Here is a 26,702-nt window from a genome sequence, read left to right on the forward strand (position 1 = left end):
TCCCAAATATCAATCAAACTTGGAAATCATGTCCATGAGCAGGTTTGTGAAATCTTCACTCTACCAGATAATCCGGGTGAAAGATACAGATTAACCAGCATTTGAGGTTTGCATTGCAAGCCTGGTTTAAGATGTCTCAAGGGCATCTACTTTCTGTTGGAAAAGATCAAATATTTCCAGGAGATGAATTATCCTTCATCTCACAAAGATTCCACAAACTGTGCTTTCCACTGCCCTGATCTGCCATAGGCTCGGGCAGATTACAAAACATAATTTTCCATCCAGCGAAGCACAGAGAAAAAAACTGAACAAGTTTTAATGTTTTATCTAGCAAGCCTACGGAATCGTATCGCATCATCATTTGAGTGTATCGATGCATCGATGCCAGTATTTACGGTACTGACCTAAAGTCCGGGCGGTGGCGATCTCACTGAAGGGTCCTGTGCCCATTTTATTCTGAGACAGGACACTAAACTGATAATCCCTGCCGGAGGACAGGCCCGTCACCAGCAGCCTGTTTCCAGAGGAGCGCGGGACCGGCACAGAAAACCACTCCTGTTTTTCACCACTATCAATTGTTGCAATCTTCTTCACCCTGCAGAGGCAGAGAGACCAAGAAAGAGGAAATGAGTACAAAGAGCAGCGCGGGGAAACACCAGGAGTCTGGCTTTCTGGCACATGACAGAAATGTAGGTTTCATTAAACATTCATTCTCATCATCGGCTTCAGATTTTCTGACAGGGACTGCAGTGATGTGTTCCTGTAATTGCACAGAGAACTCGCCACTTTCATGTTCCTACTGTGGCTGAAGTGCTTCGCGTTCATTTTATACAGCGCAAATTATTTGCCCCAAGGCTAAAAAAAAAAGAAAAACGACCCGCTCATTGAAAATGGGAGGAACTTTGAAAATTATTCATGTTAGTCTGAATATAAGGCTTCCTGTTTTTGATGATTGCTTTGACTCAATAGAAGAGTTCTGTTATGAGAACTCGTAAAGGCAGAATCCGGCTCATATTAAAATGTGGTTAGTTGTGAGGTTCTCCTTTTTCATATATTTGAGTACGATGCAAATTTTGCCTCAGTCATTTTTATGTCATACTTTTTTAAAGCGTTTCTTCTAGCTTGTAGTAATTGATTCTTTACATGATAATTTGTCCACAGGACTTTCAGAATGGCAAAAAGATGCAGGCTGGGTTTTTCTTTTTCTTTCCAGACCCAAGCAAACCTTTTCTGACATGGACAAAAGTTTGAAATTTAAGTGTCAATCAGAAAATTATTTCCTATTCAAGTTCTTTATATGCAAAAACAAATGGCACACGTGTGAATTTATTCTTCTTATTATAGTGTTTTCATTTTGACTATATTTCATACTCTACGGTCTCAAAATGTAAAGTTGTCAGATCGATGAGTAGCTGAGAATTTCAGAGGATGCTTTAATCCATCTTTATAGTTATGATGGAATTTATATTTACTTCTCCGCTGCTCCATGTTGCAGCGGTGACCCAGTTCTCTCTCCAAGATTAAGATAGCTTATCTCGTCTTCGTCTGGTGTAACGCTCCCAGATTACAATGTGATTAAGATGCACATCAACAGAAGTTGGTTGAATATTGTCACTCGTATTCTGTAACTTTACTAAATTAACCTGCTTTAATTAAATTCCATGTATAAAAACTGCACGCCGGGGTCTATTTAAGGAACATTTCTGGCCTTCTGTCTGTAGTTTCACTTTCATTTCATTGTACTGTTAGCATCCAGTACAAAGCAGGCAGAGCTACAACGCACAAGAGATTAACCTCAGATTTCTCTACCTACATAACAATGATGACTCACTAGATACAAATGAATTATGCTCGTTTGTGACTGCTGAAGCTACTTTGACCACTGCAGTGTGAAGCTATGATGTGCGGCAGTTTTGTTTTGTTTTTTTTAATTGTGGCTGCCAATAAGTGATAACGGATACATGAATTCCTCTTCCGTGAAATCAATAGTACAATACCAGCGCTGTCGATGGCTGCCATGGTTACAGCCCAAGAAAAAGGTGGGAGGCTCTACACCCACCATACTGAAAATGTCTGTGATGATCCTCCATCAAAGCCTGCCTCCCAGGATACGTTGGCCTTCCTCACGCCTGGAGAGACGAACAGAGAGGTAGCAGCGTGGGGACTGGTTCCTGTAATGGAGGGAATGGCGAGGAGTTGATGGAAATCTGCCAGCACTTCAGCTGCCTGGTATCGCTAAAGTTTGGATGTAACGCATTTAATAAAAGTTGGGTGGGATGGAGGCACCAGCATTGAACCCGTGAATGCATTTTAATGTCGAGAGCTCACATAACAGGAAGACTGACTTTTAGACTGGTCTTCTCCAGTGGGAATCATTCAGGTCACACTCACCCAGTACAAAGACTTGCGTGGCAGCTTTAACTGAGGCTACGCGGTTAACAGCGCTGCACTCCCACGCCCCCTGGTGGTCCTTTGCAAGGGGCTGCAGGAGCAGAGAACCGTTGGGCTCTATGGAGTATGACGTTCGACGACCCAAGTCGACCTAACAAGAAGAGAAACCCTTCACCTATCCATCGAGCTAACATTCAACAACCAAGCGCCATGTCATCCAGGTCGTGGTAGAACTCTGTGTTGAATTTACTCAACTGGACTCAGAGCTGAAGGCCTTCAAGCTTTTGCTTCAAGTCCAGTTTAGTTTATTCAACACAGAGCTTCATGGATCTTCTTCCACAGCCATTATTGAGATTAATCAATGTCACAGTTAAATGGATCAACCAAGAGGTATATTTTTGATCTCTAATATACTATAATGCCATAAGGTATTAAAGCTCTTTACACCAGAATATTTAAAATAAAATAATAATGATAACAAAATTAGATTGCATGTACAATTTCAGAATAACCATTGCAATACAATTTCTATTAGTGTAACTACCTGGACGTTACATAGAAACATTATAAAGAGGAAAATGCCTTTGCTAACGCTCACAGTAAATGGAATGAAGTGGGTTCATTACCTTAGTCCAGGTTATTTTAATAGTCGGGTCCTCATTTCCTTGACATGGAATGAGCAGGGTTCTCCCAGCCTCCTGTTTGTACTGCTTCTCTGGAGTGATGCTGAATGATGGGGGGTCCTGCAGAAGGCCAAAAATTGAAAGCTGAATATAGCCGAATCAAGGAGATTCCAGCGACGGCAACAATAGATTCCAAGACTGGATTATCCTGCCGCTTTAGACAAGATTATTGTATTAACAAAGGGATTTGCCGCACAATTAACACCCAATATTGGAATCGCTGTAGTGTTTGAGGACTCTATTACTGCCGGAGGGCTCACACATTAGAGTTTATAGGTCAGTGAAATGTCACTTATTCACTGAACTTTTTAATTCACTGCAGTTGTGGCTAATTGAACCTTAGCTGACTTCCAGCGTGTGGACAACAGCCGGGTGTTAATGTGGTCCAGACGTGTAGCCCGGATTGCATGCTAACCTGTAGAATCACAGTGGTCGGCCCGGAGGAGCCCATGGTGCCGTAGCCATTGTATGGCGTGCAGGTGTACACGCCTGCCGTGTCGTCATTGACTGTGGCCATAAACAAGGAGCCCTCTTGGGTTAGGGTCCATCCTGGATACTGTGAGAAGTGAAATATGTTTAAACCACACAGAAATAGAAAAGCATCTGGTACATGCAGCCTTCCATAATGCAGTACTTGATACTTGGGGGGGGGGAAAAAGTGTACAGAGAGTTTAAAGTGATAAGAAGCAGGAAATCTGTAAGCGCTTCAAAGCTGCACGTATGAGTTCCTCAGCTGAGTTTAAAGGCTTGAGAAAAATATTCTTTTGATATCCGCCAGTGGTTGAATGTTGAACACCCCATTGTGCAGATTGATCAGCCTCTCTAAAGTTGTCAATCATCTATTAATGCGTTCACAGCTTTTGGAAGATGTTATGCGGACAGCATGCATAAAGGTGGAGGGATCCGTTCCTCCATTTGAAACGCCGGCAACATAGACGATCGTTCAGAATTCCTTTTTGAAATGTTTGCATTAAACAGCAGTTCAGTTAACGCAAGGTTTCCACTGCCATTATCCTCCACAGAATGATTCCCGGAGAACTTGGGACCGCCTGTAGCGGAACATGTGACATCTGGGTGTGGGGGGGTTGGAATAATTGGCAGAATAACAGCCCGACTCCAACGCCTCTGTCCCACACTACTGGAATCCTTCACATTTCCTGCAGTGTGTCTCATCCACCGGCATGTCACCCGCACCAAAGCGTTGACTAGGGTGGGCCGATTTAAGGACTGAGGAGGAGGATTCACGCTGATCCTTTTCACGTGGGACATTGAATCTGACACTAAGGACTCTTATAGTGAGAAAAAAAAAAAGAGAACGCAAAGGGTTTGTTTACGTCAGCATTCACGCAATACCGGGAAGATGCTGGTGTTCTGTGGGCGAGTTGAGTGGGCCGATTGCTATAGCTGTGTTTTCATGATGGGCTGCTGCCAGCAGTCGCCCCACGGAGGCCTGCAGTCAGCATCGATGTCTGATGTTTCAGTATCAGGAGCGAATAGATCAGTGCCGACTGGACAAAGCAAGCGGCAGAAATACCTCTTGTGCAATTCGGGTACAGAGTCGAGCACAGACATCACCATGGTGACTGTGCCTCCATCTGGAAATCATTACTCTCATTACCAACGACAAGTCAAGAGGTTCTCCATCTTTTGTCCAATCCACTTGGAGCAGTGGGGGCTGTGCAGCTGCTGGGCAGGTGACCGCGCCATCCATACCGGTTGGGAGGTATGTCTTCTGCGGCATCTGAAGGGCCATGGCAGGATCTGGACAGAGGTGAAATTTCCATTCTTATCGTCACAACAAATACTGCAGTCCTCAGTGAAAAACATAAATAAAAAACCTGTACCATGATTTTGCCACAAGAGATCCTTTGATCTACAGCTGACTGCATGAGTGTGATGGGTTTTACAGGACTGCAAACAGTCAGACGTTTGGAGGAGTAGAATTTGTTGTGAACTCCAGTTCATCACAGGGCCACACGTAGACAGACAATCATTCAGACAAACACAGTCACACCTACAGACAATTTAGTGCAGGGATCTCAAACTCTCGGAAAAGTAAGATATGTTTGTTAAAGGCGCGAGGTTGAGGCGCATTCATCTTTCTTTTTTGTGTGGAATACCTGATCTGGCCCGACCTGACCCAGACTTTGAGACCCCTGATTTAGTGTAACCAATTCACCGAATGTGCATGTTTTTGGTGGTGGCAGGAGTTGAACCTGTGACCTTCTTGTGTTAAATGTAGGCGCCACCGTGCCGCCTACATTTAATATCATGACGACCAATAAACAATAATAAATCTCTGTCATTACTGACACTGGTGAAGTTCATCATACAAACAATCATATTTTCAATCCTAACCGGTCAACATTGTGTCCGTGAACACAAACGATGCACATTGAATTTCTCATCCCTAATATCGATACTTTTCTTCATAAAATCAATAATATTTGTAAAAGAAAAAAAAGGTAGTTTATCTTTTCCACGTCCTGCAGTTTAGGTCTGAATATAAGGTGTTGTCTACAGGTACAACAGAACACCTGAAGTAAACATCTGAAAATTATACTATTTATTTATTATATTTTCCGAGGCATAGTTTCTCACGTTGGTATTTCCTGTCTAAAATAGATTTGCCACAGCAGCCCAGCAACACTTGCTCTGTCTCTGAACCTGAACCAGTAGCAGTGGAGGAACCCAGAAACCAACAAAGAGAAGAGACAACTGACAACTCAAGTCTTCATATCACCTTGAAATAAACTGTTCCTGTTGGGATAAACTGAAGTGACAGCGCGGCGCACCACTCTCTCTCTCTCTCACTCTCTCTCTCATTAAAAGTTAATGTATCTCACCCAGTAGCCTCTTCCAGAAATCATCTCTAACAGACTGTCCAAAAAATACGGTGTTTCCATATGATTAAGACGTTACTGTTCCAAACGAGATGGATGTATTAGCGAATAGAGTTGACAGCAAAAGTGAACAGGATGGTTCATATTTTTCAGTTAATTTCCATATGATTTGATGATCGCAGGAAAAATAATGAGTTATCTTATTTGAAAGGCTCAGACTCGGATCTAAAGACGATGGCGTGTGTAGCCTTCCAGGGAGTGATAGAAGTCATTTTGGTTTTAGTGAGATTAGTTGGAAACCACCATGCATGAGCAATTTACTTTTTAAATATTAAAAGAAAAGGGTGTGAGACAGCTCAAAGTTTAATGTCCATTTCATAATTCATCAGCGCCATCTCACTATCACATCCTCCACCCCTGGAGCAAAGATGAGACCTGACTGTAATGAGTGAAATTATATATTATACATAATTAGATGGGATAATGAAATAATGGCCCTATGTTAACTTTGATACAACTGCTCAGCCACTTTATTACGTGGCATCTTTTTTTTAACATTCTCTGAGTCAATGCTTTATTGCCGCCACTGAGGCCGAGGTTATGAAATCACCGGTGTTGGTTTGTTTGTCTGGTGCGGGGCTGCATCTCTGCTGCACAATGGGACATCCTCTGACATTTTTTTGGGGGTTCTTCTGGGTGTCAGAGGCTCAACTCCAGATGTTTTTATCCTGCAAAAGATTCACCCTCTTCCTCTTTGTGAGAGTTGTGTTTGAGCTTATTTCACATGTGTAAAATCTCAATGTAATGTTGCCATTCAGGCTGCTCATGCAATAAATAATTTATGTTTATCTCTTTTGAACACACAACATTCACTGCATGTGTTCCACTCCTCTACTCGGCGGCTCTCCTTAAGGTTTCTTCCATCTTTTCCGCCCCCCCAAGGGTTTTTTCGGAGTATCTTTTTTTTTCTTATCTGTATCGAGGGCCTGTGGACAGAGGGTGCCATATGTTTTACAGATTGTAAGGTCCCGTTGGGCAGATTTGTTATTTATGATGCTGCGTGATGAATAAAACTGATCTGACTGCAGTGAAGCCCCAGAGCAGGAAGGGTATCATAAAGGGAGGAACCCAGCCTATCTTAATCTTTCTAGCCTATCATAAGTTTAAAATCACTTTTATGTAATACATACTAAAAATGGTTTTTGAGCATGTAGCCATGCAACATCATTGTAATCATTCAGCTGCTCCAGTTTGTGGCGATTTAATGTATAATTATGTAATATGATATTTAAGCAATTATAAGAAAATAATAGGAGGAAAGCATTTCTAAAATCACTTTAGAGTTACCTGTTGTACCATAAGAAGAAATATATAGACACAGACAACTACAGACTACACATATTGAAACATACGCATCACAGTGAGGTTGGCGGAGGCTGTGGGCGGGCTCAGTAGGCCATTGGTTGGCATGCAGGTGTAGTTTCCAGAATCCTCTGGGATGAGACCGGAGATGAGAAGAGTTCCATCCACCATAATCTTCACTCGCGACTTCAGAGACCTTAATAAAAAGCACAGGGGTTCTTCAATAAGTAAAGACGGATAACCTCTATAAAAAGGTAATTCAGGTGGTTTTCTTTACTAATAAGCTCTCAGAGTGTCAGCGTAGGAGTGAGTTACCCTCTGTTATTCACCACTGTGTGTAAATGGAGGCTTAATGTAAAGAGAAGTGGCCACGCTTACTTTTCCTTCTTACAGAGAAACACAACAGATTCTGGAACATTCAGTTCTGCAATGAACTGGTTTAGATCATATTTATCTGATAGATCTCAGTTTCTAGTTACACCGGTAAAGTGCCTTTTGATAACTTTCTGTTACGATCTGGTGCTATAGGAAAAAAAAATACTTTTATTCGTACCAGAGTGCAACGTCTTACAAATAGACTACATACGCATGATGACAATGTGTCTATTGGACCACCCACAATCAAACATTCAGACTAATTACCTCCGCCATGGTTACGTTTTGGTTTGGCCAGCCTTTATCTGTCTGTCTATTAGCAACATAACTCAAAAAGTTGCAGACAGATCTTGATGAAAAATATTTTATTGAACAGTTTTTAAAATTCAAGATCAGTTTTAATAGCTGAATGCAACAGGTTGTCAGTTTCTTTCCCAATATAAGATGCTTTTGTCTAAAATTTAAAATTCTTATCGTGACAAGATGGGTGTAGCATTAAGTTCACAAGAAGCTCAGATAGAGCACAAATGCATATGCATATGCCCATATATGGTTATGGAGATAACATGGCTCGAATCCATGCTTACTTTCTCTGCCATCTGTTGGTATGGTATCTCGCCAACAAGGACAAAAAAACTGCCTTAGAAAAATTGTGCGTGTAGCATCAAAGGTCACCGGGGTGAAATTCAGCAGTCTGGATGTCGTTTTTCAGCTTCACCTGCTTAATAAAGCCAAGTCGATTCACAGGGACAAAACTCATCCTCTAAATCCTGAATACAAGCTGCTTCCATCTGGTATCCGACTGCCACTTCCCCCAGATACTAAAAACAGAAATTCTCCTTTGTCCTGCCCTCCATCAGGGCTTTGAACGCCTCAGAGAGGAGGTGACCATGCACACTGTTCACTTTCTCATCTTGCAGCTCACATGTGTATACGTATGTAATTTTATACATAATTATATGTGTGTGTATATACATATACATGCACGTAGATATACACATTTGTACATTCGTATTTACATTACAGAACCTGTTGTCGTGCACCGCTTTCATATCCTGTAGAGACTGTTGACTGCACTCGTAGAATGGTGCTGCTCAAATCCTACATCTTATATGTCCTTTGAATGTGTCCATATGCTTGACTGCAGCAAACCAAATTGCCCTCCGAGGGACAAGCTAATATAGTGAAGTGAGGTGAAGATAATGAAGCTCAATATTTAACAGCTAAAGACATTTTCATTTTCTTAGGGCAAGCTAAAATTTGATTTAATAATCCTTTGGAAACAAATGGAAGTCTAAATAAACACTGCTCCTCCTATAGTTGGGCTGAAACTGCTGCCTGTTTTCATTATGGATTAATCCTTCAGAGTTTATTCCTATTACTTTTTTTTATATTAGCAGATTAATTATATGGCCTGTAAAATAAGAGCAGAAACACATTTTCAAATTGTGCGGTTTGTTGCACTGAACCCAATCGTATTCAGTTCATAATGAGAAATATATACATATTGACACACAGTATGTACATAGTGGAACCTCTGTTCTGGAAGATAATTCTTTCCTATAAGAAATAATGGAAACTCGATGAATGAGTTCCTACGCACCAGATAAATGCCCATTTACATGCCTACAGTTATATATATATATATAACTACGTGTATATAAAAACAGATACCACATAAGTGGTATATAGTATTAAAAGCATAATGAAGCTAATTTAACTAAATTCTGTATCATTTACAAACGGTTTTGGCTGCGGTGTCGGGAGGGAAGAAAGGGGAAAGGGTTATTTCTAAAAGGGAGCCCTCCTCCATAAAATGACTGGGTAACTGTCCTTCTGGGTTTTATTTTTCCTTCCCTTTCTCTTTTGCTCATCTTTCTTAAGAAAAGTCAAAATGGTTGATTTCTCCATACCATACTGGGCAGAAAAAAACAAAGACAATGTTTCCCTAAAGAAAGCCATGGAGTTCTCTGGGTTTAAATTACCATCACCGAGGAGATGATATTTTTGCTGCCTTTTTTTTTTGCTTGTTTGTTTGTCTCTCTGTTAGCAGCATAGCCCAAAGTGTGGGTGGATTTTTGGAAATGTAGGATATGACAGGTTGTCATGGTCAAGGAGTCATATTATGAGGATAAAACCATTCCGGGAACTTTGGTTTTAGATGCAGCTTCTTAATCTGAGCTGCCTTGGAAGAGGTTTGCTGGCTAGTTGGAAATATGATTATAGGAGCTGGACAAAAAATATTTTGGAATCTGAAACCTTAATATCTATTTTTTAGAATCTGTGGTGGGAATGGAGAAAGAATACACTGATTCTTTTACACATCCTTCAAGATATCCTCACCGCTTTTAACAAGGTAATTACAAATGAGCCCATTTCCCATCTTTAGTGACATTAATCCTCGTGTGCTCCATTCGGCTCTTAACAGTATTATATATCAGGTCCAAAAAAGCCTTCCTGAAACGGTTTCCTACTCAGAATCAGTTTTAAACCGTAGCAGCGCAGCCGTAATGCGCGATAAAACGAGTAATATAGAACAGCTCACTAGGAGAAGTAATGCAAATCAGCCTTCACCTGCTCGCCTGACCCAATTCCAGACCCAGCTTTTGAGGAGAACGTAGAATTGTTTGATGGATTATGTGCTGGCAGTCATGAACCATTCCCCGCTCACTCTTCTGCCTGTCACTGAGCACTGCTATTATGAAAGCTCTCCAATAGAAAGGCTCACTCACTACTTCTAGTTTCAATGGTTCTGTTAAAGCAACATGACTAAACCTTTTATCTTTTATTTGTGTAAATGTGTGTGTGTGCGTGTGTGTGTGCGTGTGTGCGTGCTACGCAGGTGTTTTTGGCATAACATTTTATTTATTGTCCGCATCAATGCTTTAACTTGTGCTTTTTGTAGTTCAAGGAAGATCGTGCCACAAACAACTTTAATAAAAAAATACCTGGCATTATATTAGCAGATCAAGTTATTATAATGTGTCAGGAATCTTAACATATCATAATGCACCTCTCTCTCTCTCTCTCTCTCCCTCTCCAAAGCTGTGAAACTTTTCAGGTATAATCTCATTTACGAGTTCTCATATTAACATTAAAAAAGTATTTTATTCAGCAAAATGTAACTCCAAGCGATAGTTAAATTCCAAATAATTCAGTGCTACACTGGATAGTTTTCTACTGTCCCTTTACATGTATTTTAATCTACCTTCACCATCTACATTTGCACTTGTTTGTCACACCATCGTCAGCGCTGCTTTATTACTGCCAAGTTGTGACATTTGTTAGCTAAGCGTTGATCATTGGTGCAAATAATCAAATTAACTACAATTATATTAAATGACAGCTGTGAATTAATGAGGATCAATAAAAAATTAAAAAAAACCTCCATCAAGGGTGGAATTGCTTGACTCCTGCCCTCAAAACATGCACCTCGATGGCCTCATTCAAAACAGCCCTGAAAATTCACCTTTCAGGGGATCAGCAGCGGCGACCAGCAGCAGACTACAGTTGTAGAAAGTGTAACTGTTGTAAACCAAATTGCCCTCCGAGGGACAAATCAATAAAAAGTATTTAGTATTTAGTATTTAATCCCCCCCCCCCCCACACACACACACACAATTTATTTTGTCCACCTATGTTGTACATATTATGTGTCTTTTTAATTTGTTATTTTGCATCAATGGAGTAATTTATTTGTATTTTATTGGTATTGTTACATGTCGATGAATTAGGTACGAAGGACTTTCAACGGAAACAAGAGCGCAAGGGCTTTTTTGAAATGCTTCTCTTAGACGGGGTGTTTGACTGTACTTCTACTGTAATACATACTATAGTTTGACTGTACTTGTACTGCTCTAACATTCTATCTAATAAATATATTCATCATCATAATAACTTTTTTTTCATTAGTATTATTTTTACTATGCACCTCACTTGGTATCTTTCTCACCAAAGCATCGTGCATATAGATTAAGAGGGCTGCCCAGGTATATTAACAGTCACAATATATTTAGTGATCCCTTAAAGGAGTGGTCATTTAGAAACGGAGCCGTTCCGTTCTATTTCATCTCGCCAGTAAAATTACGAATTGTCGAGCCACCGCTCCCATGTAATAGATGTGATATTGCTTTAAAAAGGTACCATAATTATATATATGTATATAAAAGAAGCACTTTTTCATGTTTTTTAAACAAAATGATCTGTCCCTCACATGTGTTGATTGTCAGAGGGGCCCATAGTGGGGTGAAAAATAATGTCATTGTGTGATGTACCTTATAGGAAATGCATCAGACTTATCAGAGTAGACATTATAGCTGTATACACACACACACACCTGGAAGTATGCAGTACACTTCCTGGTGGTGTTTAGGCAAAAAAAAAACTACAAAGACATATATTGTGTAGTTCAGCCACAAGATTAAGATGATGCCTCCTGCACCTGGATCAGAGGCAGAGTCAAAATGATGGTGATGGTTCGACGCTTTAGTATGAAGTTCCGGTCTCTGAATGCAGCAGGAGGTGTGAAAGACCAAAAGCACATCAGACCTTTTTGATATCCACTTTACTTTTTTTCAACCGTTTAGTGGACCAGTAAGAGAGTACATGTCAGAAAGGCTTTTAAGAAATGTAATTTCAGTGAAGGACTGTCTTTCATGTCCTTAGCACCCCCGGGCTAAACGTAACCCTTGTGAAGAGGTCAATTTTTATCTGCCACAGAGCTTCAGAAGATTGGTTTTCACTTCATTCCCCCCCAAGATGCTTTTTTGTTTTATCCTGTTCTCACCGATTGATCATGTTAATTTCACATTTCCACTTGACCCTTTTTTAGCCTCTTTTCTTTGAGATATTATTCTGCAGTCTGTCATGAAATTAGTGGTACAATTAAAAGGATCTTTCGAGCTGTTGCAATGACGTTTATGAACAAACAAACAAAAACAAAAAAACACCGCTGTGCTCCTAAAACATGAAGAAAAAGTACAAGAACTGACCGGAAACATTTGACTTCACCCAGGAGAACGTAACTGATAACTCACGCTGTGTGATAGACGTTTTCTCCATCCTTCTGCCACACGTAGGTCATGTTGGGGGGATCAGCAACCGCCTGGCACTGGAGAAATGCATTCTGGGACACGTTGACAGAGACACTTTTTGGAGAGAAGACAATGACAGGTGGACCTGGATGGAAGCAGGTTACAAAAGACGCACACACACACAAAAAAAGGGCTTCAAATAGTGATTATTTATTAAAATACAATCCGTCACATGAACGAAGAATAAACAAATAATAATCCAACTTCATGTTAGGTAGACATTGGCGTCATCTCCTCTTCAGTGTTTTCTACATGTCTAAGTTGCACCACTACACACACACACACACACACACACACGCACGCACACACACGGCTCAGTGACATACAAATGCAGATTTTGAGATGAAATCTTTTGAGGGCATTGCAGCATGTCGTCTCGCAGCTCTTCGGATCCGTCTCGCAAATGAATGTTATGTGATGGCAGCTAAGAAATATTATCACGCTAGGATGGACATCTGACAAACCCGCCGCTCCCATCATGCCGTGCACCAAAGACATAATCTTGGGAAGATGATTTAAATGTTTTTTTATATTCCTCATTTGATGCAATATAAATCAAGAGTCGGAGGGGGGGTACATCAGAGAGGGATTACACCGGTTATTGTGTGAAGATTAATAAAGGAAGTGACAAGGAATGTGTAAATACACCTTATCCTCCAGCCTACAGTATAAGTGTGTCAATGTATTGCTGCACTAAAATGATTACATATCACACTTTAATGAGAATACTGACAAAACTAAATATGACAGGAGCATCTGGTTAAACAATGAGACACGGACTCAGTATCGCGTCTTGAGAGCTGTGGCTTTAAGAAGCGCAAACAAGTACATCCAAGCCAGAGAGGAAATGTCAATTTCCACAAAACTGTGCAACCTCCACCTCCAGCATTCATCTGCAAAGTGGCAATAAAGGGGCCTAAATATCTTAACTAGCCCTCCGACCTCAGGAGCAGCCATTGCTACTATTTCCATACACCGGTGATGTAGCACTGAGCTTACTCAGGGCTCTCTACATGCAGCCATTAGCCTGCAAGCCATTAATGTGGCAGTATTGCAGAAGCGCTCAGCCAAAGCTCGGATTATGTGACGGAACCGTATTAGCTTTCATGATGATTATTATTCAAAATGTGGTCACCGCTGCCGCGAGATGCCAACGTGGAACCTCAGAGACACGATGCCAAAGCAGAAATATTTCCCAGCCATGCTGCATTTCAGAGTCCTGAATCTCTAGAGGAAGGAGGGAGAGTAGGATTTCAGGGGGGGGGGGGGCAGGAATACATTCCACAATGTATCCTGTGTGTCGGTGTAATCCAGTGATCCACAGATGTGCATTTGCATATTCTACATGTTTTTGTCCCTTCAAGTGGAAGGTACGATTCTGTAACCAGGAAATTCTGCCAGTCTGTTGCGGGTGTATCAAGAACAGGGAATATTAAAATGTGGATATATTTGATTGAATCCCTCACCTATTTTATCCAGGAATATTTTAAGATTTTTTGTGACAGCAAAACAAAAATACACAGTCTCAAGTTGTTCAGCTAAAAAGCAGCTCACACACTTCCATCTGCAACAAACGTTTCATCCCATTCCCAAATCTCCTACATCCTGTTTCCTGTCATGATATCAGTGTTGGCTTCACAGAACAAGACGGAATAAGCGTTAAACTTAGTGGGAGTGTCTGTTAGCACTCTGTCATATGATGCAAGAAGGAGAAATAGAAATGTAAATGATGGTGGCTCGGGCGCTCAGACATTACAGGGAACGGATGGACTGGCAGGACAGACAGGCAGACAGACAGACAGACAGACAGGCGTGAGGCACCATCTGACCTTTGATCGTCACCCTGGTCTCGCTGGTCACATTTCCCTCCGAGTTGGAGGCGTGGCAGGTGTACCGCCCTGCTGACTGCTCGCTCACCGCTGGCAGCGATAACGCTCCGTCCTGATCAATACACCACAAACGGAGCAGTGGGTGGATGTAAATAGTGTACATGAATACTGTACACACACACACAACAGAAAAATAGACAGTTACACTAAATGTCTCTCTTACTTTCAAGTAAGTGCACAAGTGTAAGTATTTAATATATGTATACACATCATTGTAAGGTACTTCATTTTCTAGACAAACATAAAGTAGTACAGGTAGTCATATAGTAGTTCCTTTGCAGATTAAGCCTTCACATTTCTAGCATTAAAGATGAAATCAGTGTGTTACGAGATGCGGGTGTGTGTGTGTGTGTGTGTGTGTGTGTGTATACGTGCCTTGTGAGGGTTGTGTGTTTTGTTCCTGTTCTCCTGCCTCACACATTCTTCTGCTTTGCCTTGATTAGTGCCTGACGCTACAGCAGGTGGATTGGTGGGACCGGCCTCTACACTCCTGACGCTCATCTTATCATCATCACCATCATCACCATCACCACCATCATCACCATTGGCTTCTCAGCTCCCATTCTCCCTGATTTATCACCTTTGAGCGTGCCACGCTAGTCTCGTCTGTTCCCTGCGTTATCCTCCCACTGTGAGTTTGTCAGTTTCGGTTCCACCCGCTGAAGGAGTATTTTTTTTTGCTTTCTATTTTTGATGCCTATCAGGTTTGGTCAGTTTTTGTGGGCGCATTCTTAGTTTTGGCGGAGTATTTATTTGAATATTTAATTATTATTTTTTACTATTTTGCTATGCCCGCCCATAAGCCATTACATACTGCTTCCTGGGATTCACTCTCAGTCCCTGTCACAACAGGATATATTTGGGTATTAATGTTATCTTTTCGGTTATTCTGGTATTTATTTATTTTTTGTATACTTCTGTATACTCAGAATGGTTTGCCTATTTTTATTGTGCTTTAAGTTGATATTATTTAACATTTAACTGCAAGCATACCTGTTCATTTATCCTTTGGATCACTCTGCCATCTTTTAACCACGTGATGATCGGAGTAGGGTTGCCATCAGCGACACAGGCAAGTAGCAGATGACTTCCAGCCAGAGCGTCCAGCACAGGCGACGGAGCTTTGATGAAGGTGGGTGGAGCTATGGAAGAAGAACATTAAAATTAATCCCATTAAAGTGCATAAAAGAACACCAAATATGGAAACGTCCCTTTTCTCCGGCAGAAGGGAAATCTAAAGCGCCAAACGGTTTTGTAAAGTGAAAGCTGGATTGGCTCTCTCTGCGTCTTTGTCCCTTTAGCTTCACTTTATATTCACCGTGACAGGATATCGGTATTATTTGCTTAAAAGCAGCCGCTTGTGTGAAGTTTACTGACATCAAGTTACTTGTTTTTTTCATTTGTGGCAAAGTAAAAACGTCAGCAGCTCGGCCAATTAGATCTGCAGGCGTGAACGCTTTGCTGCCACTTGGAAGTCTCAGATCTCGTCACTGAAGTCGCTTCTCGAAACGTCTGCTAACGTTTCAAGCTGAAACAAACCACTTAGTATTGTTAGAACAATATTTCTTTCTGGTTGGAACTAAAAGTTTATTTCGCTTCCTGGTGAAGTTACTGACCTATACTTTTTAAAAACCACCTGTTAAATACTTCTCCCTAATCAGGATTCTGCGTTCACATATGGTTTAGTAACACCAGTAGCATTATCAGACTGAAAGCTCTTGAAAATCTCAGGCGGAGTCCAAACAACAGGATGTGAGACGGATCAGTGAAGTTCCAGCCAACACATCAAGCGCATGATAACCCATTATAATGCTGACCAACTGGGTGAAACTGTCTCACCTCCCTCTTTGATCTGCTGCCTGACTTGCTCTGCTTTGTTCTGTATGTGCATAAAGTCACAGAAAGCATTTACTGAAATACTAACACACTTCAAACAGGAGCAACACTGCATATTTCATCTGTAGATGTATTATTTAAACCCATCAATAAGGATAGTCAGATTTAAAAAATATCAAAAAGTCAAGCCATAGAAACTGTTTTATAAACCTTTCCTGCATTGAAAGTTGACAAAAAAGCCACGTGAGAACCCCAAAGGCTACAGCATACACCAGATGTAATCTCTCCACAAGTAGCCAGACAAAGACTTAGATTTCAAGTTCAATCAAATGTTCAGATTTTGATCAGAAGATCTCTAATCAAAGATAAACTAGAAAAGCAGACGCTCAACATTTCCTGAAAATGTCATCAATCGAGACCTTTGAAAAAAAAAAGGTCATCAAGATCCATCCAGAACGTTTTGAGTTATGTTGCTGACAGACAGACCGATGCAGGTGAAAACATCACCTCCTCGGCGACGTAGCAATTTGTGTAACTGGCGTATGAACTGATCTAAACATATGAAGCTCTGCCTAGCGACCAATCAATTCCCTGGGAAATGCCAACCTCATCCTTTATGGAAGATCGCTGGCTCGCTGTATGGATCAGAAGGGGTGTTCTCTTGTGTAGAAGGGACCCCTTCCATCTTCTTAATCCCCCCCCCCCCCCCTTTTGGCTGCAAGCACTGTCAGACCAGCTCCATTTAGCTTTTATACACTGACGTCCTCCAGGCCCAAATCCTTGTACTTGCTTTGCTGATATCGTACGAGCGTGCGACTTTGAATTACGATACATTTCTTGCTCCTGTTTGACACAGCTTGGGTTTTAAAAATGAGGCCAAACCTGCAAAGCACATGCTACGAGACCACATGAAAAATGACATATTCATTTAAGGGGATACACAAATGCAGTATTAGTTAGATAACATGTACACGAATGAAGGGGCGGCCCTCTTATAAGCGTGTTAATTCCCACACACACACACACGCACAGTGCATGAGGTTTTTTGCCAGCTTTCCATTCGGCTTTTGGCAGCAGCGGTCACGTTGCTTTTAGCCAGGATTAGATGTTTAGCTTATTTGCATTATTCTAATATTATTAGAGTCTGATCTTCATTTGCGACGGAAGGCCGTCATGCTTGTGACTCGCCGTGTGCTGCTGGCACCTCGGGTTTTATATCAGCACACGCACATAAATCATCCTGTTAGTTGTTGGGCCTGCAGCCGACTCGCACCACTGGAGGGTTCAAGTCCCACCTGATTCATGGAATGAGGCTCCATCACATCAGAATTCACACTGAGGATCCCAACAGGGATCCTGATGTCTGTAGAAGCAACTTTGTATGTCAATTATGTATACAATGAGCTCTAACGTTGCCATGGCAATCGGCCAACTTTGCAGTGACCTCAACAAGAGAGCGAGCAATAAGCATGGATGAAGTAACGGTTGGGAGGACACAGTCAAAAGAAGCTGCCTAGAGATGTTACGTTTTAAGTACAGCGGAACCGCGGTAGTCGACCGACTTGACTTTTTTACCCCCCCCCCCCCCCCCCCCCCAAAAAAAAATGGGGGGGGTAAAATGCCTCAGAAGTCGAACAGATTTTCAGAGTTCGACTACACGAGTGGCGCCGAGGCAAACCGAAGACACGCGAGCGAAGGCGGAGTCTACCCGAGTAGGTTCGGCTTGAGTGCACCTCGTTGTGTGCGTGTTTTCTTCACTTTGTTCTCTTTAGCCCTTAGTGATGGATCCAAAGAAAGGCAGCAGTAAGATGCCCGGCAAAGGAAAGAGGAAAGTAGCGAGAACAACTGTTGAATTGAAAAAAGGAAATAATCGCCAAATATGAAAATGGCGTCCGTGTCTGGGATCTTGTGGTATGGAGAACAACGATTTCAAAAACACAGGAGCTAAAGAGAAAGAGAAGGAAAAATAAAACACAGGACAGTTACCCAGTGATTTCATGGAGGGGGACTCTCTTTCAAAGGAATAACCCTTCCCTCCATCCACATCAAATGTAAACGGAATGTAAATGATAGGGTTGAATTTACTTTTATTAGGCTTTTGTTTTTCGTACTATTTACATTTTTATGTGTTATCTGTTATTCAGAGACACGTAGTTATATATTAATATAACTTTAGGCATGTAAATGGGCATTCATCTGGTGCGTAGGAACGGATTCATCTAGATTTATTAATTCTAAAGGGAAGTACAGCTTTGGTTTTTGAACAAATCACATTTCAAACAGTAATATGCAAGGAATTATGTTTGATAAGCGAGGTTCCACTGTTTCCTCTGTGTAAATCTTGGATCCACTTCAAAGTACAGCCTCAGTACATTCAAGTACATCAACTATTGCTGCTAAAATATGTTTAATACTTTGCGTAACAGACACATCTCTCAGATCTATATAATGCGCCGAGGTTCAATGCTCAGCCCTCAAGAGTTCCTGAAGGCCTACCTGGTGAAAAGGTCTCATTTTAAAAAGCCACATATTTAACATTTTACATTCAAATCACTGATTCAGCTGTCTGAAGTGCATCAAAAGCTTTTTCATTCATACAGGCATGAAGATTCAAGAGTCAAGATACTTTATTGTCATTATGCGAGCATAATAAAATCGTGGGAAGGCCCACGGCTTAAGGCACACATCATAACATAAACTAAATTCTCTCTCTTAAGAAACAATATATATACACACAGAGAGAGTGAGAATCACAGGCAGTAGTGCAAAATAGAAAGAGGCATGAAGTCAAAATACTGACCAAAACTGAACACACACACACACAATTCCATAAACCTCACCAAATACAGAAAGCAGAGTCCAGGTGCCGTTCTGCTGCTCGTCTGCGGCTTCATCCAGCAGAAGGATCCGACAGTCGTACGAGCCCTGGTCATCCAGCCGCAGACCGTCCAGCCTCAGGGTGCTGATCTGCACCAGAGACACCCGGCCTGTGGAGACAGACTTTAAATGGTGAGGCGGTAGGTGTGAGGGCGCATGATGCTGATCTCATGTGTCGTTTCTCAGGTCTGAGCTGCGTGGCACTGGTGGAGGGGGAACTTTAGTTGTTTTAAAAAGAACAATGGCCTCAGACGTAGCCTGAAACGTTCGTGCAGCCACCAACCGAACACACACACGAGAAACATCTAACACATGCACGCATAAAATGTGACCTGCCGGTTGCCAGGTGACGGCTCCCTCGAGCCACATCAACCCTTTATTTTTTTCCCACTGTGCTGCTCTAATGCTCTCTCGTCACGCCAGTCTTCATACAAATATTATTATCCTGTGGAATCACCGGCAGCAGGTTTGAAGAGAGCCCCTTAATGGAAACGCGTTGTACGGACAGCCTTTCTCTGCAGACCTTTGCAGAAATGAAAGCTTGTTAACAGAGCGCACGCTGCAGCGTGGCGGCCTCGGCACCCCTGGTAGGATGGCGTTGTAATGGCAATTATTAACAGAGGCTCTGATTTCTGTGAGTGTTGCAGGAAGGGGACAGTCCTGACAGTCAGTAAGAACCAGGAAGTATGAGTTGGGTGTGTTGGCAGCGATAACACGCCTTATTTACTTTTACAAGCTGCCGAAGGGGACAAAATCCACAGGGGAGGAGGAGAGAAGGGAGGGCGAGCAGCGGAGCAAAGCACACACCGACATAGATGCCAGGGATTAGTGCTTTTCAAAATCCCACCCTTTGACCCTTGGCAGTTTGTTCCCCCCCCCCCTCTCATGTTTACTAGCTCAGCTTGATATGGGTCAATTTAGCACCTCAGAGGAAAGGCTGTGCTGCCGAGTCCGTGACTGGGAGTCATCAGATAAAAAGGGAGGGGGAGGGTGGGGTGAAGAGCATGAACTGTGACAATGCCTGCCCACCATTTGGAGAATGCATGATTGGATGACATTTTTAAAGGAGGTGAATTCAGAGAGACAGGCTGCGAGAGAGAGAGAGAGGGAGACGGGCGTAGAGACAGACAACACAAGCTCCAGTGAGTTCTCCATATGCAAACACATCGAGTGTAGTAAAATCAGGCGCATTTAACTTGTTCTTTATGCAAATAAAACATTTCCCTTTACATGCTTCAGCCCAAACTCACTGCAGCCGCCAAAGAAAACGAAATCACAGTTATCCATGAGGCAGTAAATTCACCGGAAAATAGTATCATTCTGTATCATCAAACCATGATATTGCTTTTAGCTTTTAAAAAAAATCAAAACAATCTGAAAGACTCCCCAGTTTACAGATGTTTTATTGTAAAAATGTTTTGATTCAACAAACTGAATTCACATTATTTACTGTAATTATTTATCAGTGTGTTGCAGCAGTGTCAGCTATTACTTGCATCAAACTTGGTGATTTGATTAATTTGCATTTAGCAAAAAAGTTATTTTGTTCACATTAACTGTAACAGTTCTAGCGTTTGTTTATTTATCTATTTAGCCAGAAAACAACACAACCAAATCAAATGTCCTGCACTTTTGGGGCTGCCAGCCTTGGTTGGGGACACGGAGAGCAGACAAGCTGACTATGGCCAGAATAACAAATAAAACAATGTTGGGCTGTCTGGTTCTGTCTCTGCTGCAGACTCTATTGATTTTTATGAATGCTTCTCCAATACAGATATGTTGAACCTCCACTGTGATTTTGTTCTGTGGTGTTGATTCTGAAGAGTTAAATCCCCAAACAGTGTTCAGAACCAAAACTAGAAAATCATTCTGAGAGCGCAAACTTCCCGAGACACATTCATTCATTCAGTCATTCATTCAGTCATTCTCTTCCGTTTGTCCGCTCTGTGGGCCACGGGAGTTGCTGGAGCACCTCTCAGCTTGCTATAGCTGGACTGGACTCGACGGGAGTGATCAATCACCTAAATTGCATGTTTTTGGAGGCGGGAGGAAACTGGAGAACCCGGAGAACCCGGAGAAAGCCCGTGCAGACACGGGAAGAATAACTCCGCGCAGATAGGATTGGAACCGGATACCTTCTTGCTGTGAGGCGACAGCGTAGTGGTTAGTCAACACACACACTCACACACAAATAAAAACTGTCCATAAAAAGTCCTGGATCATCATCAAAAGGTCCTAAATTGTTCTTGGTGTCTTTATACAGCAACCATGAAAGTAAAAGTGACTCAGAGTTGATGTGTATTTTGAAAAGATCTTTGTATCCATAAATGAGTTTTAATATTAAAATGTAATATTTGTATCCCTAACATCATTGCGGATCAGATCCAGAAGACATTTTTCATGCTAGTTCATATCTGACCCCTTTATGACTGATTTTTGGTGAGTGAATTAACACATATTTTACAAGATATATTTTTTTGGTTTTAAAGCTTCCATTATGAATAAATGGGAAAATCCAGATATTTTGGTATCCAGATCTCTCTTAAAATTTTATGGGATCTAAATTAGTCCAAGACTCATTTTCAGATTTTTTTCATCAAGATCCATCCAGCGGGTTTTCCGTAATCCTGCTACCAGACAAACAGAAAAACAGACAAACCGTCAAAAGCACAACCTCCTCGGCGGAGGTAATTGAACTTCTTTTAGCTCTGCTTAAACCGAAACTGTAAGGGGCAGGGGCTGATTGTGACAGGTGGAAACCTCACCCACAACAGCAACACTTCCTCCTCCTCCTCCTCCTGCTGCTCTCCCCACTCTTCCCATCCCTCCCCCATCTGCTTGCTGAATCCGTTATCTCCGCCACAGAGCAGCTTTTCAACTGTCCAAGCTTAACAATATCCCCTATTGGCTCATTTCATGCCCACATGCACCGACACACCCACCTCGATGCACCGCAGTCACTCATATAAAGCGCTGACCAAAGCATTTTTTGTTTTTTTGGTTAAAACGGTGGTCCCTCCAGAGACCTCACCCTTAAGCACAGTCTCAGGTGACAGAGAAACTCTAGACTATTTAGCATGGTAATGAAATACAACTCTGGAACGGCTGCGGGGCATTGTTGGTTTTAGGTTTGAACAGATTATTAAATGTTGTTTTCACCAATCATCCCTAAAACATCTGCGTTCCAAAGCTGTCCTCATTTGTCTCAAGCGTTAATTATTAGCATTAACAAACACACACCCCTCTTAATGGATTGTGTGCAGCGTCTACGTGACGAGAATCTCAGCTATAAGCAGCCGTTCTGAAAAGGTAATTATTTCTCTCCGCTGCATTAAGATAGAAGGAGAGAAGTATCCTCGGTATATTCAGATCAGACGGGGAACTCTGAACTGAATCATTTAAATTCAATGAAACGCTTTGAACAACACGCCCGTTTGTGCGTCCGCGAGAATCTGATATTCCCGGGGGGGAGGAGCCTGCGAGCTGTCGCCGAGACGACGTCAGCTCCTGGCAGAGCCTCGCTGAGTTTCGGCTGGAGAATGAGGTGGATGAGGTTTACGCCCCAAGCCAGTCATTTGAAATTTGAGTCGAGGGCTTCGCAGCTTTCAGCAGCAGAACTACTCATTTCTGTAACAATCACGAATAATCCCGGTGCAAAAACCCCCCTTTTTGTCCCGTGGGACAGGAAGCGCATCAGCCACGTTAGCCGTGTGTGATGTGCTGCACCTGCACGCAGCCTGCTTCTGCCGATTGGGATGGGATTTCCATGGCAAGAGCTTGTTAACAGCGTATTTTATTGATACAGCTGTATTTTCTTTGTTTTACAGAGTCAGCAGCTGCACTGGTGCCATGGGACTTTCCCTCCTCTGCAACAGAGCAGACACTAATCTTTTTTTATCTATAATATTCTATTACAACAAATACATTTAGCGCTCCAAACTCTCAGAGGTGCATTCTAGAACACTTATTCTAGAAGCTAGCTACACGAGGTCAAACGTACAGAATGTTCATGGTGACCCTATCCAAAAACATAAAAACATTCTTCCATTGCGGCAAAGAGCGGTGGACATAACTGGGCCTCGGGTTAATCCTGGGTGATCTTGGCTAAACTAAACCATCAGTTGGACCGAGTTGCTCAGACACCAGAGCCCTTTCACGGCCAGAGGAGGTGAAATCTACACCGCCCGTTCCATTTCTAAAGCTTCCCATGATGCACCTCCCACATCAGCCAGTAACTGTGAGAAAGCCCGAGCACAGCATCAGAGTGGACAAAGCAGCGTTTTCAAAACCTTTTGGCCCAGCAGCTTTTCTGTTTGTCACCGGAGAGGCGTGCGATTAGCCAGCCCGTCTTGAAACATAAGGTAGCGGGGAAATGTGTAATAAATGGCATTCATAGCACAATAAGGGTTTTGTTTTTTTGAAACAGCGAACAGCTTTGATTTCTTTTATGAAACTGGCACGTGCAATCAAGCGTGGCATCAGAGGTGTGTTGAAGACGACCCCCTTTATGAGCCTAGGCTGGTATTAAACAACAACTGGACCTGATGCAACAGCGCTTTCGGGATTATTCTAGAGACCTCTCATTGTCAGCAAATCCCAAAACCAACGATAAAATAAAGGTGCTAACATGCCTGACGCATAATGAGCCACACCCGTATAATGGATGACACGCTCCTTCTTCGCAATGAAACAACTAAACAATAGCTAAATGGGTATGAACCTGCAAAAAGATCGTGTGAACACAACGGTGTTCACATGATGGTCATGATGGCACCGCTGTGTTTGTTTTTTTTTATTTGTCGTAACTCTAAAACACCCCCAGGAAGCTTTTACCTTTTTGTGTGTATGTGGATCGTGCTGACCACCTTATTAATATAACTCTATAAAAGGAATGCCATTTGGAAATCACCAACAAGATAACTGATTATTTGCACTTCATTGACATCAAAGTATGTGATGTCCACTTATTTTCACTTTCCAGCTCTTCATTCAACAAAGTACATGATTAATTCACTAAATACTGGCAACTTGTGTTGACCTGAAATATTCCGAGTTATATTTTAGAGCCCATGTTCATAAATAATCAGGCCGACGTCTTTGGAGACTCTGACATCTCCACTCGAATTTACAATTAAGTGTCTGTGGGTTTTGACTTCTGAATGACTGATGCAAGAGCAGGCAAGCAAGGTTTTACGGAATTGAGCTTCAACTTGATCTATTGTTATCTAAAATGTTGATGCCTACTATCCACCTGTGTCCAAGCTGTTGAAAGTAAATGATCGGCGCTAATGAGCAGGCTGCTCTACGCTCCCGCTTGGGAGAGCACAAAATAATATCTCTCTTTGAAGTGCCGTCATCCAGAACCGCTCGGCAGTTTCTTCACGAAATTGGATGGGAGTCAAAAACGGCGCACGGTGCTCAGAAAAGAAATTGAAAATGGTCTTTGGAACGGTTAGTAGAACGAATTCCTCTCCGGGCGGCTCCGCGTTGAAGAAAGGATTTTCACAATAGAAAGATGTGAGCCAGCGGGAGATGCCCCCCCCCCCCCCCCCTTTTCGTCCACACCTGCCCCATTGTTTGTGACTTTAAAGGAGAACAGGAGCCACATACGAGAGTTCGTGGTTCGACGAGAGTTGCTCTTCATCTTTGTTGGAGGAGCTGTGGGCCGAAAGTGAACAATGGATGATGCAATGGGAGCGTTTGAGTTGCTTCAAAAGTAACTCCCCATTGTGGCTGGTTTGAAAGGCCGTCGAGGTGTGGCACTGAACAGACTCTTGAGATCCTGGTTACGTTCTGTCAGCGACAGACATTGGGTCTGCATCAGGAGCTTCGGAACCAGAACCAGACTCAAAATTAATACTTTTCACACTTGCTATTTAAAAGCCCCAAACTTATCAACAAGAGTCGCTCAATGGAGCACAAAAAAAACTTTCATCCAAATTTTAACCAGACATGCACAATCACAACGGATGCCCTTAAGGTTCCTGCAATGTGTGTTTTTTGTTGTTGCCCCACTCTTCTACAAAGTTTCATGAAAATGAATAAAGTAACTAGAAAAACACAGACAGAGAGCGCAGACCTCTGCCTAGACATCTATTTTCCTTTCTTTTTTGGCTCCAGCAGCTCTCCAATGTTTTTTTATTCATTCAAACATGCCTAAAAATATTTTGATTAACTAAAACACCTACGTAATGATAAAATTACAATTACGTATACTATGTTGCAGTCAGGTTGCACTTCACAACCAAATTGTTATAATTCCGCTTTTCTTCTTCTTTCAGACTCAGGTAAAAGATAAGGTGAGTTTAATGGACGCGATTACAAGTACAAAAGCTTCCAAAAGGCTCACCCTCATAATGCGGATGGACGCGAGGTGCATAGGACCCAAATTTGATCAGGACGGGGATGTCGATTCCCTGGCGAACCCATTCCACCACATGTAAGGATGCTGAGGATTCAGCAGCTGGGCCTGGGGGAGGGAAGCTGCACTCCATCTCTGCCACACCGCCAACCTTTCCATGCACCTCTGGCCTCAAACCTTCAGTGGCTACTGTTGGTTTTGCATGGAAGAAAATGACAAGTTATGGTTATATGTGAATAAAATAAAAGAGGAATTTGGAAAATTATGTGTGCATATCTCGCAAATAGTGGGGGAGGGGGGGGGATACTTACAGAGCGGGCAAAAAACAGTCACCAAAGTAAAACAAAGTGATCTCGCTGACCCCATATCTGCCACTCACAGAAGCCGCAGCATGTTCAATCTGTTGGCGAAAAGAGACACAATTATCACAATCACATTCATTTCTTGGCTGCATGCAAGAAGACAGCCATCTGTGACAGATCTCCAAACTAAAAATGCACCAGCAGAGCCGTACCTTCTGTCATGATTTTATAGGTAGGGGGAGAGGCGGGCTCACATTTTTATACAGCTTTACAATAACTGGAATTCATCCCACATCATTACACAAATGGTCAGAGCTGCCTCAGCCGCCAGAAGAAAAAAAAAAAACCTGCCTTTATATCCTTTTCTGAAAGTAAATGTCACAAACGTCACATAAATCTTTTGGAGAGTCTCGGGCAGAGCGACGTCTAAGTGTTTTATTTGGAACACATCAATGACGGCGTTTGGCTGAAGCATTCCGAGGTCTCAGCACTTGATGGCAGAGGAGAGATGAGCTGATGGGAGGGGTCACGGAGGTCACGTGGTGCACCCACTTTACAGGTTCGGGTCAACTGCACGAGAAATGGACCGACATCAACTCCGCAGCTTTGTCTCTGTTCAGAGAATAATTCCCCCCAAAGCTGAAGACTGAATGACGAGGTCGTTACTCTTTCTGTAGCTTCCTTCAAATG

General features: G+C 42.3%; 1 protein-coding gene across 1 annotated transcript; it reads right to left on the minus strand.

Moving 5' to 3' along the window:
• Nucleotides 1-357: 357 nt before the first annotated feature.
• On the minus strand, nt 358-25,843 carry LOC137908825 (protein turtle homolog A-like). Its single transcript, XM_068753246.1, has 12 exons — nt 25,699-25,843; nt 19,313-19,459; nt 15,630-15,778; nt 14,577-14,688; nt 12,691-12,832; nt 7,330-7,475; nt 4,693-4,835; nt 3,490-3,630; nt 3,018-3,134; nt 2,392-2,542; nt 2,060-2,171; nt 358-595 (listed from the first exon to the last, which is right to left on the minus strand). Exons 1-12 carry the CDS (start codon nt 25,841-25,843, stop codon nt 358-360), a joined length of 1,743 nt encoding a protein of 580 aa, XP_068609347.1.
• Nucleotides 25,844-26,702: the final 859 nt, after the last annotated feature.

This window comes from Brachionichthys hirsutus, chromosome 19 (assembly GCF_040956055.1).
Source record: "Brachionichthys hirsutus isolate HB-005 chromosome 19, CSIRO-AGI_Bhir_v1, whole genome shotgun sequence".
Taxonomy (NCBI): Eukaryota; Metazoa; Chordata; class Actinopteri; order Lophiiformes; family Brachionichthyidae; genus Brachionichthys; species Brachionichthys hirsutus.

Coding starts and splice junctions, on each gene's coding strand:
- LOC137908825 (XM_068753246.1), bottom strand. CDS start 25,843: ATGGAGTGCAGCTTCCCTCCCCCAGGCCCAGCTGCTGAATCCTCAGCA. Junction 14,689..15,629: donor TCCAAAGGATAAATGAACAG/GTATGCTTGCAG, acceptor TGTATTGATCAG/GACGGAGCGTTATCGCTGCC. Junction 3,631..4,692: donor AACCTCTTGACTTGTCGTTG/GTAATGAGAGTA, acceptor CACTTCTCACAG/TATCCAGGATGGACCCTAAC.